Source organism: Poecilia latipinna, unplaced genomic scaffold (assembly GCF_001443285.1).
Source record: "Poecilia latipinna isolate Pla-1442-1.1 unplaced genomic scaffold, P_latipinna-1.0 Scaffold95, whole genome shotgun sequence".
NCBI lineage: Eukaryota > Metazoa > Chordata > Actinopteri > Cyprinodontiformes > Poeciliidae > Poecilia > Poecilia latipinna.
This window is the reverse complement of record NW_015112711.1, coordinates 421793-434767: the sequence shown is the minus strand read 5'-3', so window position 1 is coordinate 434767 and position 12975 is coordinate 421793. Positions and strand designations below refer to the sequence as shown.

Sequence of the window (12975 nt, the reverse complement as noted above, 5' to 3'; positions counted from 1 at the left end):
CCTAAACCTCTGGGGATGCCCTGTCATCCCATCGTTTATTATTTGAAAAGTCATCCTGGTCTTTTCCCAGCCTTCTTTGTGAAACAGCTGAAGCTCAGTGTTGGATATTTGGCTCCATTCATCTAAAACTGTGAAAAGTTTTACTGTTATTCTGAAAGAGGTTTTGGACTTTAGACGTTATTGCCCCAAAGAGGAAATTGTTTTACACAAAACAATTTGTGTAAAACATGGGAATATCGCCTGAATTCCCATCACCAGGGAGACGACGATGCACAGCATGAGACAAAACACGACACAAGATACAACATAGAAAGATAAAGCAAAGCCTGCGCCAAATTGAAAAGCAGACCCACAGCATGATGCTGCTGCCACAATGTAATAATAAATGAATAAGTAAATGCAAGGATGGTGTGTGTTCAGACTGAAGTGAAGTGTTGGTTTTCTCCATCCATCCATCCATTTTCTGAACACCCTTGTCCCTCAGGGGGGTCGGGAGGGGTGCTGGTGCCTATCTCCAGCTAACGTTCCGGGCGAGAGGCGGGGTACATCCTGGACAGGTCGCCAGTCTGTCGCAGACTGTTTTCTCCATTTGTGGAAAACTTTAAACATTTCCCCCTTGTGTCTTTCTTTCATTGCTGGTGTTTTTGCCTCTTCTGTCCTGCTGGTTTGGTTTTATGACCAAACATAACTTTAAACTTCTCTATATGATCTATATGATGCACTTTTGAAGGCTTCAGAAGACACTTGAGTTTATTAAGTATCATTTCTCTGTTTGTCTTTTAATTGGGGGATTTCCTGATGCAGGTGGTTGTTCTGGATTTTACTCGATCATTGCAAAGGGGACAGAAAACACAGAGTTGTCCATCAAGTGCTTCTTACAATTACTCAACAGGTTTTTGCGTTGTGTTTCCACTCTCGTTTTTATTTTGTATCTCCAACTCTTTGGCCTCTGCCATCACCCTAATTTTCATCTCCCTCCACAGATTCCCTAAGTGGTTTAAGATTATTCTCGTTCCTTATTTCTCCGTGACAATAGTCACTGACACCGAGTTTCTCAGTTGGCACAAAGAGACTCATTGACCTTCTTTAAGCGGACAAAGACAAACAAACACCTGGTGTCTGTGACAAGTTAACACCTGACGCAGCCAGGCCAGCTAATCAAATGACTATCAGCGCAACTCATCTGAAATTTCAATTGTTTGATATCATGTTTAATAATATAAAGCCATTGCTAAAGATTAAAAGAGATTTTAAGACTTTTGTGACTTTTAAAAACAATAAAACTCCAAATGGGTGCACACATTTCAGATGAGAAAATAAACACCTGTAAGCATACTGAAACTGCGTGTCCAAATGATAAATAAAAACAAAAAGATGCCATTAGGTACCATTTGTTGATTTATTTGGACTCAGGAAGCTAGAAGAGACTTTGGTTTCTCATTGATCTGCAGAAGCAGATCTCCACACAGCAAAAATCAGCAGGACAGCAGAACCAACAATCCTAACACGGACTTTTAGTTCTTGATGTAGTTTAATTGAGAAACTACATCAAGAACCAGCAGGTCACCAGTAGGCTTGTGACCTACTGGTGACCTGCTGGTTAGGGAGCACACTTGGATGCTGAGGAGGTTGTTCTGCTGTCTAAACTGTGATTAAATGAGGGACACGCCTGACGGGTGCAGAATGTTTTCTTTCCTTGTTTGTTTTTAGTTTTTGCAGGTTTAGCATTTGATGTAGACAGGGTCATTAAATGAAACATTTATTTATAAACTAATATATTACTAAGCTGAAGAGTCCAACCGTTTTCCTAATAGAGTTAATTCAACACTTTTTCAAATATTCAAATTTTAAATACTTGCGTTTCAACAACTTTCCGGACAGGAAGCGGGTCGGATCAGATTAACTTCAGCACTCACCTTTGAAATCCCAGGTTAATGTCTGGTTATAAACAGCATCGAGAGGTTTATTTGTGTCAGACTAATTCTCATTACTTATTTCTTTGTAACAGTAGTCCGAGATTATTGAATTTCTCTGTTGGCACAAAGAAACTCATTAACCTTGCTTAAGTAGATAGTGACAGAGGAACACCGGGGTGTCTGTGACAAGTAAACACCAAACTCCTGTGCAGCCAGGACAGTTAATCAAATGATTGATGTGATGCTCAGCCTCTTTCAGAATGCATTTCCCTGTTCTCTTGTGTTGTTTATACCATTAATATTTTTGGAAATTCTTGTGTTTTGTCCTTAATTGTTTTATTTTATCTAGGAAGATTTGACCTCTATGAGAATACTGGCTTATTCTTGAGGAAAAACTATAGAGTAATAGATCTTAACTCGAACATTTGCTCTGTGTGAATTCCAGTCCAAGAAACTTTGACCTGTTTCTCTGAAGCATACTGCTACTGCTGCAGGTTTGGTGGGTTTACTTTCTTGAACTGGTTGCTTCAAGTGCTTCCAGCTGGATTAAAGTCTGGACTTTGCATCAAGAATTTTGAACATAAAACTTAGATCTTTTACCGTCTGTGCAGAGATAATTTATGAGTTCATGGTCATAATTTTGACACAAGTTGGAGTCTCTGTTAGGATGTAATTAACATAGATTTTGGTGTTTTTCCTCAGAATGGGCTTGATTTAAAAGGAGCAAAATAATAATAATAAAAAGAAACTACCACCGCTGTGGTTCATGGACAGTAATAAGCTTCGTAATAGTATTTTTTTTTACAAATATAATAAGGAAGAAAACGAACAGAAAAAAAATCACTTTTTGATTCTATGCATGCGCTCTAAAACTGAAGTACAGAAAGCTCTTTAAACAAAATGCTGCGTCCAATGGTGTTAATTTTGGCTGCCTCTAGTGGAAGAAGTAATAACAAAAATTCAAATGTTAATTTAATGGCAAATTTACAACCTCACAACATACACACAGTTAATGTTTTTAGAGCCTCAAAACAAGTAAAATTAAGTTAAATGTAGTTAGGAGATAAGTGTTGGTCAAATGTAAGATGGTGACAATTGTATATCTTATGACTGCATCCTAAAAATCAAAACCTTTGCTCATAAAAACCAAACTGGATTTTTAAAAAATTAAATAGTCCTGAATATTTCATATTTTTGTGTCATAGTGTGTTTATAGTGAAATTTAAAGAAATATTTTAAAAGAATTCAATTGAAATCTTAAGCCTTTGCCCTCAGAAAATAAATGTTTTTCAGGCGACAAATATTGCTGTTCCATTTGCACACACACGGATAAATTCAGTCCGTGTTTTCTACAGTCAGAAAATGAACAAAACAGTTGATCCTATCCAAAAACCTGAATCAATAAAAAAAAAAGAAGCAAGTTTTATTCTAAAAATGAAAAATAGGCAGCGTATTTGTATTTTTGTGTATTTTTCAGCAACGGTGACCCAGTTATGCAGGACTCAAAGTAAGTAAGTCAATCCTATTTGGGGGATTTATTTAAATGGATAAACTGTGTCGGCTGCGTGTTTTCTTTGTCTGCATGTGCAGGTGAAGTTCCACTCTGTTCTGCATGTATTTCTACGTCAGGCAGAACCGATGTGGGTCCTAAACAGGAAAAGTGTACATGACACTCCAGATATTGCAAAAACAAAGACAGAAACAGCATGAAGTGAGGTGTTAGTATATCATTAAACAGTCTGTAGAAAAGGCAGCACAGAAAGGAAGGCTAAAAAACAAATCAAAAGTGTAGGAATGGGTTTTGTCCATCACATCTGGTGTTTCAAGCTGCCTAATGCAGGTTTGCACTGGGCGTTACTGACATCAGCTGACTAAAGTAATGCTATGCAACCATGAATCTTCAGAGTTCAGATCAGGTTTTAGCTACTCAGATCATATTTGTTAAGCCAGCACCTCAGTGACTGAATTAGATCTTTGCATGGGGTTTGTTAGGTGCTAAAGTGCCATTTATGTTCATTGTTGGTTTCCTCTCCGGTCATTCAGGAGTTAAATTGCTCGACAAGGTCAGAGTCATGCAGACAGGAGTTCTTTGTCAGGCAGACGCGTGAATGATCATGAGACGAGTCCATAACGGTCCGTAGCAGGAATCTCCCGCGTCTAACCCCAATGTGGCGTTACGATGGTGAGAGGCTCTCGGTTCTGACCGTTGATGATCGGCCAGGGGTTAAAGTAAGGGAACACGGCTTCTTTAAAGTCCGCATCGTAGAAGGTGAAGAGGTGGCTCATCTCTGCAGCGTCGTAAAAAGACACCTCGCCTCGTCCATAGTCCAGAAAGACCCCCACCCTCTTGGGGGGTTTGGAGGGAAATATTAAGGTGTCGTCTGCGTCGGTGCACGCTTCGTACTCGCTGGTGCCGTCGTTTTTATATCGACAGACCAGAGTCCAGAAGCCGTCGTCTGGGCAAAGGCTGATCTCATCCTTCCTGTTGACGGAGGCTTTGGCTACGCCCAGACCCCACGCCTTCTTGTTGCCCACCTCCACCTCCCAGTAATGTCTGCCTGAGGAATACGCCTCAGAGCCGAGCACGATGTTGTAGCGGGTGAAGCGCTCCGGATTGTTGGGGAGGTTGGATTGGATTTTCCCCACCTGGACGCTGGTGTGACAGGGAGACACCCACAGGCAGGGGTAGGCTGTGTCTGGGTCAAGGGTCACCGATGAGACAGCTGGGAGGGCACAGGAGAGAAAGATCAACATGAATACAGAGAAGAAACTGGACCATAAAATCTTTAACTCAATAACGGCAAAGAAATGAGACGATATTCAACATTATTTGTAACAACGCAGAGAGAAAAATGCTAAAGTCTTTTAAAGGCTCCACTGAGTTTCTCCACTGAATGAGGGCTCCAGAAACATGGGCCAGAATAAATTTTACAAATAAAGAATATAAAATTAGTGGCATGTATTTGTTTTGAACCCTATGAATTCAAAACTTTGTAGAACCACATTTTGCTAAAATAACAAGTAAGTTTGTCTCTACCAGCTTCATACATTGAAACCAAAAATAAAAAAAACAGCGTCTGAAAACATCAACTTTCAAGTCTTGCCACAGATTCTCAATTTGATTTAACACACATGACTAAGATTTGACCTAAAGCTTTCTGTCTGCCTCTATAATTTTAGGAGGGAAGTATTAAAATTTGTTTTGGTGGTTTGCGGCGCAAGTCTCTTTATTTTCAGATGATGGATTGCAGAACTCAGAGATGTTTTAAATTCAGAATATTCAGGATGTATTCAATATGTGCAACACACTTTTCAGATTTTTATTGGTTTTATTAGTTTATAAAACTAAAATATGTTTCTTTTATTTCAGTTCAGAAACCCCTAATGTTACTCCATCACATAAAATCCCAATAAAATGAACTAAAATATGTTGAGTTTATTTTGGAAAAAAAAAAAAAAAAAAAAAAAAAAACTAACTAAAAAATAAAAAACTGTCAGGGGTATGACTATTTTTGCAGGGCACAACAAATAAACTTATTTTTATTTCAAGTGGTGATTCCTTCACTATGTGTGCTGTCTATGGAGCACGGACAGACAGGAGCTCTTACCCGGCTGAAAGATGGAGCTCATCTTCCTCCAGGTCCTGTACTGCAGGGGTCCCAGATATTCTCCTGACTTCAGATCCACACTGACCTCTGGGGGGCGCTCAAACAAACTCTCAGCCCTAGAGGGGGAAACGGGTACAACATAGTGTTGATAAAAACCACACTGCTGACTTTAGAAATCTTTAAGAAGCAAGTTTTACGACATGCATACATACTTTATTCTATGTAACGTCAGTTACTGATAAAACAACACCTTTGGCGCAACACATTTCTATAAACACCCTTAGATTAGGTCTTTCTGCCTGCTGCTACTCATCTGTGACGGAGCTGAGTCACACCACCACAATCATGCCCTGACATCCTGTTACGGCTCGACTCACGGGTGATTACGAAACATTACGCCATTACCTTGTGACATTCATCGGGATAACGGTCACATGGAGGTAAAGAAGATGTGACCTATAATTCTGTCTTACATCTGTGATGTTGAAATGTTTTGGTCAGGATTAAAGAAACACCCACCCTCCAATGAAATCTTTGATTCCCTGAAAACAGAACAGAACCAGTTGTTACAAAACACCGTGTCGAAACCTGAAGACTGATACAATCTTTGGCATCACTCATAACCAAACTTCTCTCTTCTGTCCCTTTATCTACTCACCTTGAGCTGTTCTGGATTTTCCTGCTCTCTCAGTTTGAGGCGAAGCTTTTCCGCTGTGGTCTCCAGCTGGCTGATTTGCTCTGTGGCCCGTGTGAGAGCCTCCTCCAGCTGGTTGAGCTTCTCTTCTTTCTCCTTCTGCAGCTTCTCCTTTATGCTCTCCTCTTCGTGAAGCAGGAACTCCCTCAGACGGCCAAACTCGGCGGTGACCAGCTCCTCCAGGTCTCCCGCTCGCCCCTGAATCACATCGAAGACCGCGGTCACTGAGAGCAGAGACTCGAGTTTCATCGGGAAGCTAAGAAAGTTTCTGGACAAATCATTTTGAGCGAAGCTTTGCTTTTAATCCAAAAAACAAACAAACAAAAAATAAAATAAAACAAAACTGTCCATAAAGATGATTAAAAGTACTATATTTTAAAGAAAAGCTCTTTTGTCTAAATTGTGCAGCAAAAAATGAAATGTGAAATTTAACTCAGACTTTAAAACTTGATGTTTTCTGTCGTTCTCATTTTCACAATTACAAATTTCAGGGTTACAATCAGTTTTCCATTTCAAAAATATATAGAGTTACTCATGTCAACTTGACGTTTTAGCATGTTTGCTGCTAAATGTATGAATGAAAAGGCACAATGTTCTGAAAAAGCCAGAAAAGGTTTTTTAAAAAAAAAAGTTTTCCTTGTCATCTTTCAAAATATCATCCAGTTTAACAAAAACAACTTAATATAAACGCAGCGGAAATATGAGTCATATATCCATCTAGAGATAAAGAAAACAAGCAAAACCATATTTTCATTCTTTTCACTAAAACATGCAGCTACTATACACAATATAGCATCTAGTTCAGTTTTCTTCCGCTAAACCTGCTGTACATAAACAGTATAATTAGAAAAAATCAAACGTATAACTTTTGGAAACAAAGTGTCAATGCGATTCACTGGAAAAGCAATCAGCTGTAAAATCAAACTCTGCTAAAACCCAAACATTGCACTAAGTGTTTGTTATTGCGGTCGGTCTGGCAGAGGCTCGTCAGTCATGCGCTTCCGTCACTTTCTGAAAAGAAACACAGAAACAGAAACGTGCAGGAAGAGGCAGGAAAACGTACTAACTTCCGCTCCGTTTTGCTCATCCACATCCTGCCATAGTGACAGAAACCAAGAAGTGAAAATCTGTGAATGTGCACATAAAGTGGGTCAAACAGACAGTAGAGACAGGAAGAGAAAACAGCTTGTAAAGCTATCAACTGCTGCAGCAAAACTCACATATCTCTCACGCACACATGGACTCGCTGTCTCCCTCTGTATTTGCACATAGTGAACATTTCTGTGTGCCTGAATACAGAGGGCGTGAGGAAGACAAACAGAACTTGCCATTACTTCTCTGTTGGTGCATTTAAGGTTGGACCTCGGCGTGAGAGTCATCACGTTCAAGCAAGGCCGGGTAACAACCTGTTGTGTCACCACCTGTCATCGTTAGTCATCATCCAGTCTGGTCTGACAGACAGCTGGAAGGAGCAGGAACGCAGGTGGATGATCCCAAACTCTCTGGAATAATCTCTGACCTGGCAGTCTGGGTGTAAAGTTAACAGAAGAGAGCAGCTTTTTAGTACCTTAATGAGGAGGATCTTGTCGTTGGTCTGTTTCTGGAACAATGTGGCCTCCTCTGTTTGCACCTGAACTCTCTCCAAAGCCACATCCAGCTTATCCTGTTTGGACAGAAATAAAAGAGAAATATTGTCAAGAAGCCAGAGAGACAAACTTGATTATTGAAAGGTAATCCAATCTGCATTTTGCACAGAGGGCATCCAAACTCGAATTGGACTCATATGATGCCTCACACACACCTCAGCTGAGCATTTCGGTGTACAAAAAGTTGATTTAGCACCAGAAAAACAAACAAAAAGAAAAAACAAAACAAAAAAAAAAAAAAAAACAGAAGCACACAAGAAGGATTATGTTTGCGGGAGAGTTGGAAAAGTTCACAGGTGTCTGCTGAATTCCAGGAAGATATGTCGTCTGGGCAAACAGGGAGTGTGCTTTCAAAACCAACCTGCCATGCTGCACTCCCTCTGTTAATGTTTGTCAGTAAATCACTTCCTGACTGGATCTCTGTGTTTCATCTTGGTTATCCAGTTGTCATGATGCTTAGTTAAAGCCCCATGGTGCCATTTGTATAATAGTTTATAAATAGTTTGCTCTGGGGAGGATGTGGGCAAGGGGGGGGGAAAAAAAAAAAGGAGAAAGGCCTACCCTGTAGTTTTCAAAGGCCTCTGTGATCGGGATGACGTTGTGGGTCTTGTGGTCCCGGGACATGCCGCACACCAGGCAGATGGGCAGCTGGTCGTCCTCACAGTACAGCTTGAGCTTCTCCTCATGCTCCTCGCACATGTCCAGAACCAGGTGAGGCCAGTGCCCGATGGAGGAGACCACGCTGCTCATGCTGGAGCCCGGCTCTCGTTCCTCGGGCATCTCCAGGGGCCCCTCGGGGTCCCACTCGGGCGTCCCCGAGGCTGCGTCCATCACCCGGGCTCTGCGCACGCTGTCCACGACGTTGCACAGCAGCGAGTTGGGCCGCAGTTTGCGCGCACACGACTTCCTACACTTCGGACAGCTGGAAAGCTCGTCCGCTTTCGCTTCCCAGCACTGGATGATGCACACCTGGCAGAAGTGGTGTCCGCACTCGAGGATCACGGGGTCGCGGAACAGCTCCAGACACACCGGGCAGGTGAGCTCCGACTGTAGCTCCTCAAGCGCGTTGGACTCCGCCATTCTCCGCCGCGCTCATAGTTTTCCCGAAGAGAAACTCTGTGGCAAGCGGAGACCAGACTTATCTTCCGTTTCTAGCTGAGAAAGGGAGTGGCCTGGAGCTGACAGCAGAGCTTGTGTTTTCAAGAAGATGACGGAAGGCGTGCTGAAACAGGCTCGGAGCCGCTGCGCAATGGGCAGGTTCAATCACGAGGCGCACGACTGTAGCCCACAGCGGTTTGAGAGGATTTCTAAGAAAGATTGAAAGAAAAAAAAAAAAAGGAAAGGCAAACTGAAAAGAAATTATTTCTGAGCCAAAAACATCAAGAGCCATCCGGCACAAGGCATGAGCGAACAAATATATGTTAGCCCGTAATCCTCAACATAGACTATAAATCTAAACCTTTTATTAAAACTCGGCTTACTGTTAAGTTTAATTTGATGTTTTCACCACAGCTGAATTAAAAGAGCCTACAGTTTTTTGTTTTATTTTAATTTAGTATGTAAAAGAATTGGCGATTTTTTTTTTATTATTGTTGTGTTAACATACAATGTTTCATCATTTTCTTTGTCTTTAAGCTCAGTTTGTTCACATCTGCATCTCAGCAAATAATGACCAATTATCAGCAATTGCTTTTAAGCTCAGCCACATAAACTTTGCTCTGTCTCCTGGATCCAACAGGAAGGATTGAAGTGAATCATCACCATGGTTGTTGTTCTCTCGGCTGCTTTCTGGCAAAAGGCTCAGCAGCTTCAAATGCAGAACAACCAGATTCCACACCAGCTTCGTCCCTCATATATATATATATATATATATATATATATATATATATATATATATATATATATATATATATATATATATATATATATATATATATATACACACACATATATATATGTATGTCTACTTTTTAAAACTAGTTCATTAATTTTTTTTTAAAATCGTCATTCATTTGGAGTCTTGTGACAAATGTTTGCTCAATGTTTACTTCATAAATGTATAGGTGAATGACAAATAAAGTCTGTTTCTCTCTCTTTGTAGGCAGAGGTGGACACTAATCGAATGATGCTTAAGCCCCAATACAACCTGGAGTTTAAGCATCAAGACACGTAAGGTTTTTATCAGTTATAATTTATAAAGGTTTTTATTAGTTATAATTTACAAAGGGTTTTATCAGTTATAATTTATAAAGGGTTATATCAGTTATAATTTATAAATAATTTTATAAAGCAGTTAAGTCACAAATAATCACTGATCTGAATAAAAACAAGCACAGCTAATAGTAAGACCAAATCTTTAGACCAAAACACTGGAACATGCTTAGACTGTGTTAATGCAAAAAAGAGAAAAATAAACATAAAAATTAAAATAATAAATGTATTAGAATACAAGGTGTTCTCAGTCCTTGAACATTTTTTATGTTTTATTACATCACCACCAAAACTTCAGTGTATTTTGTTGGGATTTTATCTGCTAGAGCACATGTGAAGTGAATGATGCAGTGTGGCGTGTGTTTTATTCAACCCCATGAGACCATCGGTTTTGCTCCAACATCCAGAATCCATCTACCAACTTTTCAAATCTGGAGACTGGAATCTTTGTTCATTTCTTTAAAAATAAATAAATAATGCTTATTCAGATTGATAGAGAGAAGGTGTGAATATTTGTTTGCAGGTCTTGCAACAGTTGTTTAGGCTTGATTTTTGACTGGACATTTCCTACATATGAATATTTGATCAAAACTAAAATGTAAATGTATGCTGAGGGTTATTTTCTTGCTGGAAGAATGAACTCCAGTATCATGTTTTTGTTTTTTGTCTCACCTGACCAGATCATCTTCCTCCACAGGGTTTCCATGCCCCTATGGAAACTTTCAGATGGATGTCGATTGGATTTTCTTTCAGTCATGACTTTCTTCTTGCCACTTTTCCATACAGGTTAGATTCATGCAGTGATAACAAATAGCTGCTCTTTTGGATAGCCTAAGTGATATTAAATAAACATATCTTAAAGTTTTAAGCGTGTGGAGTAAAGATTTACACAAATGTGAGCTTGAATCACCCTCTGCAGGCTCTGAGTCAGGAAGAAGAATGAGGAAACTTCCAGCTGGTTGAGACTGTAGAAGTTCATTTATTTCCTCTGTGTGGGGGAAAAAAAACCCTGTTAAATCTAGTTGCACTTTCTACCTCATCATCGGTGACTCCAAATAATCCACGAAGATTCACTGAACAGCAACCTAGATCCAGCTCTAAATCATGGCGTCAAGTGTAATTCGACTGATTAACCACTAGATGGCGATGACGTATTCTACAAGCAGCAACCCTTTTGCAAATTTTGGTTTGTTTTTGTGCTGCATCATGAAACATCAATACTGAGCATGGGTAAGACTACGAATGTAAAGTTTTTCCAGATATCTTTCAAGACTCTTAAATAATCTTTAAATTAGCTTCCATTCATATAAAACTAGAGTGACCCAGTTACAAACCAGAACAACTTAACTAGACGAGTTAAACAGATCAGAGTTTGACATAAAATGTGAAGAATGAGCAGAAAATGCAGAACTCTACAATGGAAAGTATAATGAAAATAATTAGATCACCAAACCCAGGTTTTACCTATTAGTATTTAACATCATAAACAAAAAGTTAATTTCTATTCAGAGATGCAGCTGTGATTCAATAGGAAAACGTTTTCTTAACCCTTTCATGCATAGCGGTCACTATAGTGGTGTCTATCTAAAAGCCATTTTCTTGTGTTTCTTGTGGATTTTTATAATAAATGCACACAGACCACTGAAGTGGACACCTGTTCCTTCTGTAGAGGACTCTTGCAGGTAAAAAACAAACAAACAACAAAAACATATATATATTGTGACATCATGTAACCACTAAAAAACAATTTTACCAAATGCTGATGTATTTTCCAAATAACAACTTTGTATTTGAAGAAAATTACAACTGATCCTTGCCTTTTTTTTATGCCTTTAGAAAATCCAAAACACTTTGGGAAAAAAATCCTGACATAACGGATCATAATTCATGAATGGAAGAGTTACACAGCAAAAGAAGTTGTGCAAATTTGGAAGCAGAAACAGTGAGTTTCTTTATAAATGGAAAAAAATACAATGACAAAGATCAACTGTTATTTGAAGCTGTAGTTACGAACTTCTCGTAGTTGACTAACCTGTCATAGTTTCTGTGATCGTAATATCACAGAAATGTGTGAAGAAAAGGAAGAGAAAGCAAAAGAACCAACTCACTGAATTGTGTCATTGTCTCATAATAGTAAGTGCTTCAATTCCTGTAAAGATGTGATACGCTGAAGCAGTGGTGCTGCAGTTGAAAAAGTCAAAGCACCCCCACAGGACCAAAAGAAAATATAAGATTATTATCTTTTTCATCTAAGTTAATCATGTTTAATAAGTGATCTTTTAATTTTCCTCACAAAGAGGAAACTTAAAAGCACAAGCAGTGATTATATATTGAATAAAAAAAAAAATCTCACAAAAGAAAATTAACTTGCATCTATTTTCACTTCTGGGTAGGAAAGAGGAGCAAATCATTAGAAAATTGGCATAACTTTCTCCAGCTGCAGAAACAAAACTGAAGTTATTATCTTGAACCATGTGGGGTCAGTTCACAGTTTCAGTAATTACAGCTGGAAACTAGAGATCAGGCCCAAAATCTGGGTGTACTAAGACCTGAACCCTCAAAGACACATAAAGACCACTACAAAGTCAGCCTTCTGTCACCTGAAGAACATTTTTAGGATTAAAGAATTAATGTCAAAGGTCTTAAAAAAATCTCTTCATCCATATTTCATATTTCTAATTCTTCAAAGTTAGCTTTGGATATTCATGCCATTAAAACCTTCAGATAAAATAGAGTAAAACGAGACAGCAACAACCTGTAGAGCAGTCAAACAGAAACTGAGCTGTCAGTTCCTGTGGCTGTTACCACATTTTTATTTAATCTTGTTTTCATCTTTGTTGAACCATGGCGTTTCTGCACACACTCGACGAAGCTTTTTCTTGGGAAGCCATCTAATTTCT

At 39.2% G+C, this 12975-nt stretch overlaps 1 protein-coding gene across 1 annotated transcript; it reads right to left on the bottom strand.

The window, feature by feature from the left end:
• Positions 1 to 2875: 2875 nt before the first annotated feature.
• On the bottom strand, positions 2876 to 9199 carry LOC106942149 (zinc-binding protein A33-like). Its single transcript, XM_015025360.1, has 6 exons — positions 8426 to 9199; positions 7786 to 7881; positions 6183 to 6416; positions 6044 to 6066; positions 5525 to 5640; positions 2876 to 4639 (listed from the first exon to the last, which is right to left on the bottom strand). Exons 1-6 carry the CDS (start codon positions 8942 to 8944, stop codon positions 4074 to 4076), a joined length of 1554 nt encoding a protein of 517 aa, XP_014880846.1. The 5' UTR covers positions 8945 to 9199; the 3' UTR covers positions 2876 to 4073.
• Positions 9200 to 12975: the final 3776 nt, after the last annotated feature.

Excerpts from the sequence above, each read along its gene's own strand:
- LOC106942149 (XM_015025360.1), bottom strand. The coding sequence starts at position 8,944 with ATGGCGGAGTCCAACGCGCTTGAGGAGCTACAGTCGGAGCTCACCTGC. Across the intron at positions 5,641-6,043 it reads ATCAAAGATTTCATTGGAGG|GGCTGAGAGTTTGTTTGAGC; the intron begins GTGGGTGTTTCT and ends TTCCCCCTCTAG. Across the intron at positions 4,640-5,524 it reads GAGCTCCATCTTTCAGCCGG|CTGTCTCATCGGTGACCCTT; the intron begins GTAAGAGCTCCT and ends GTGCCCTCCCAG.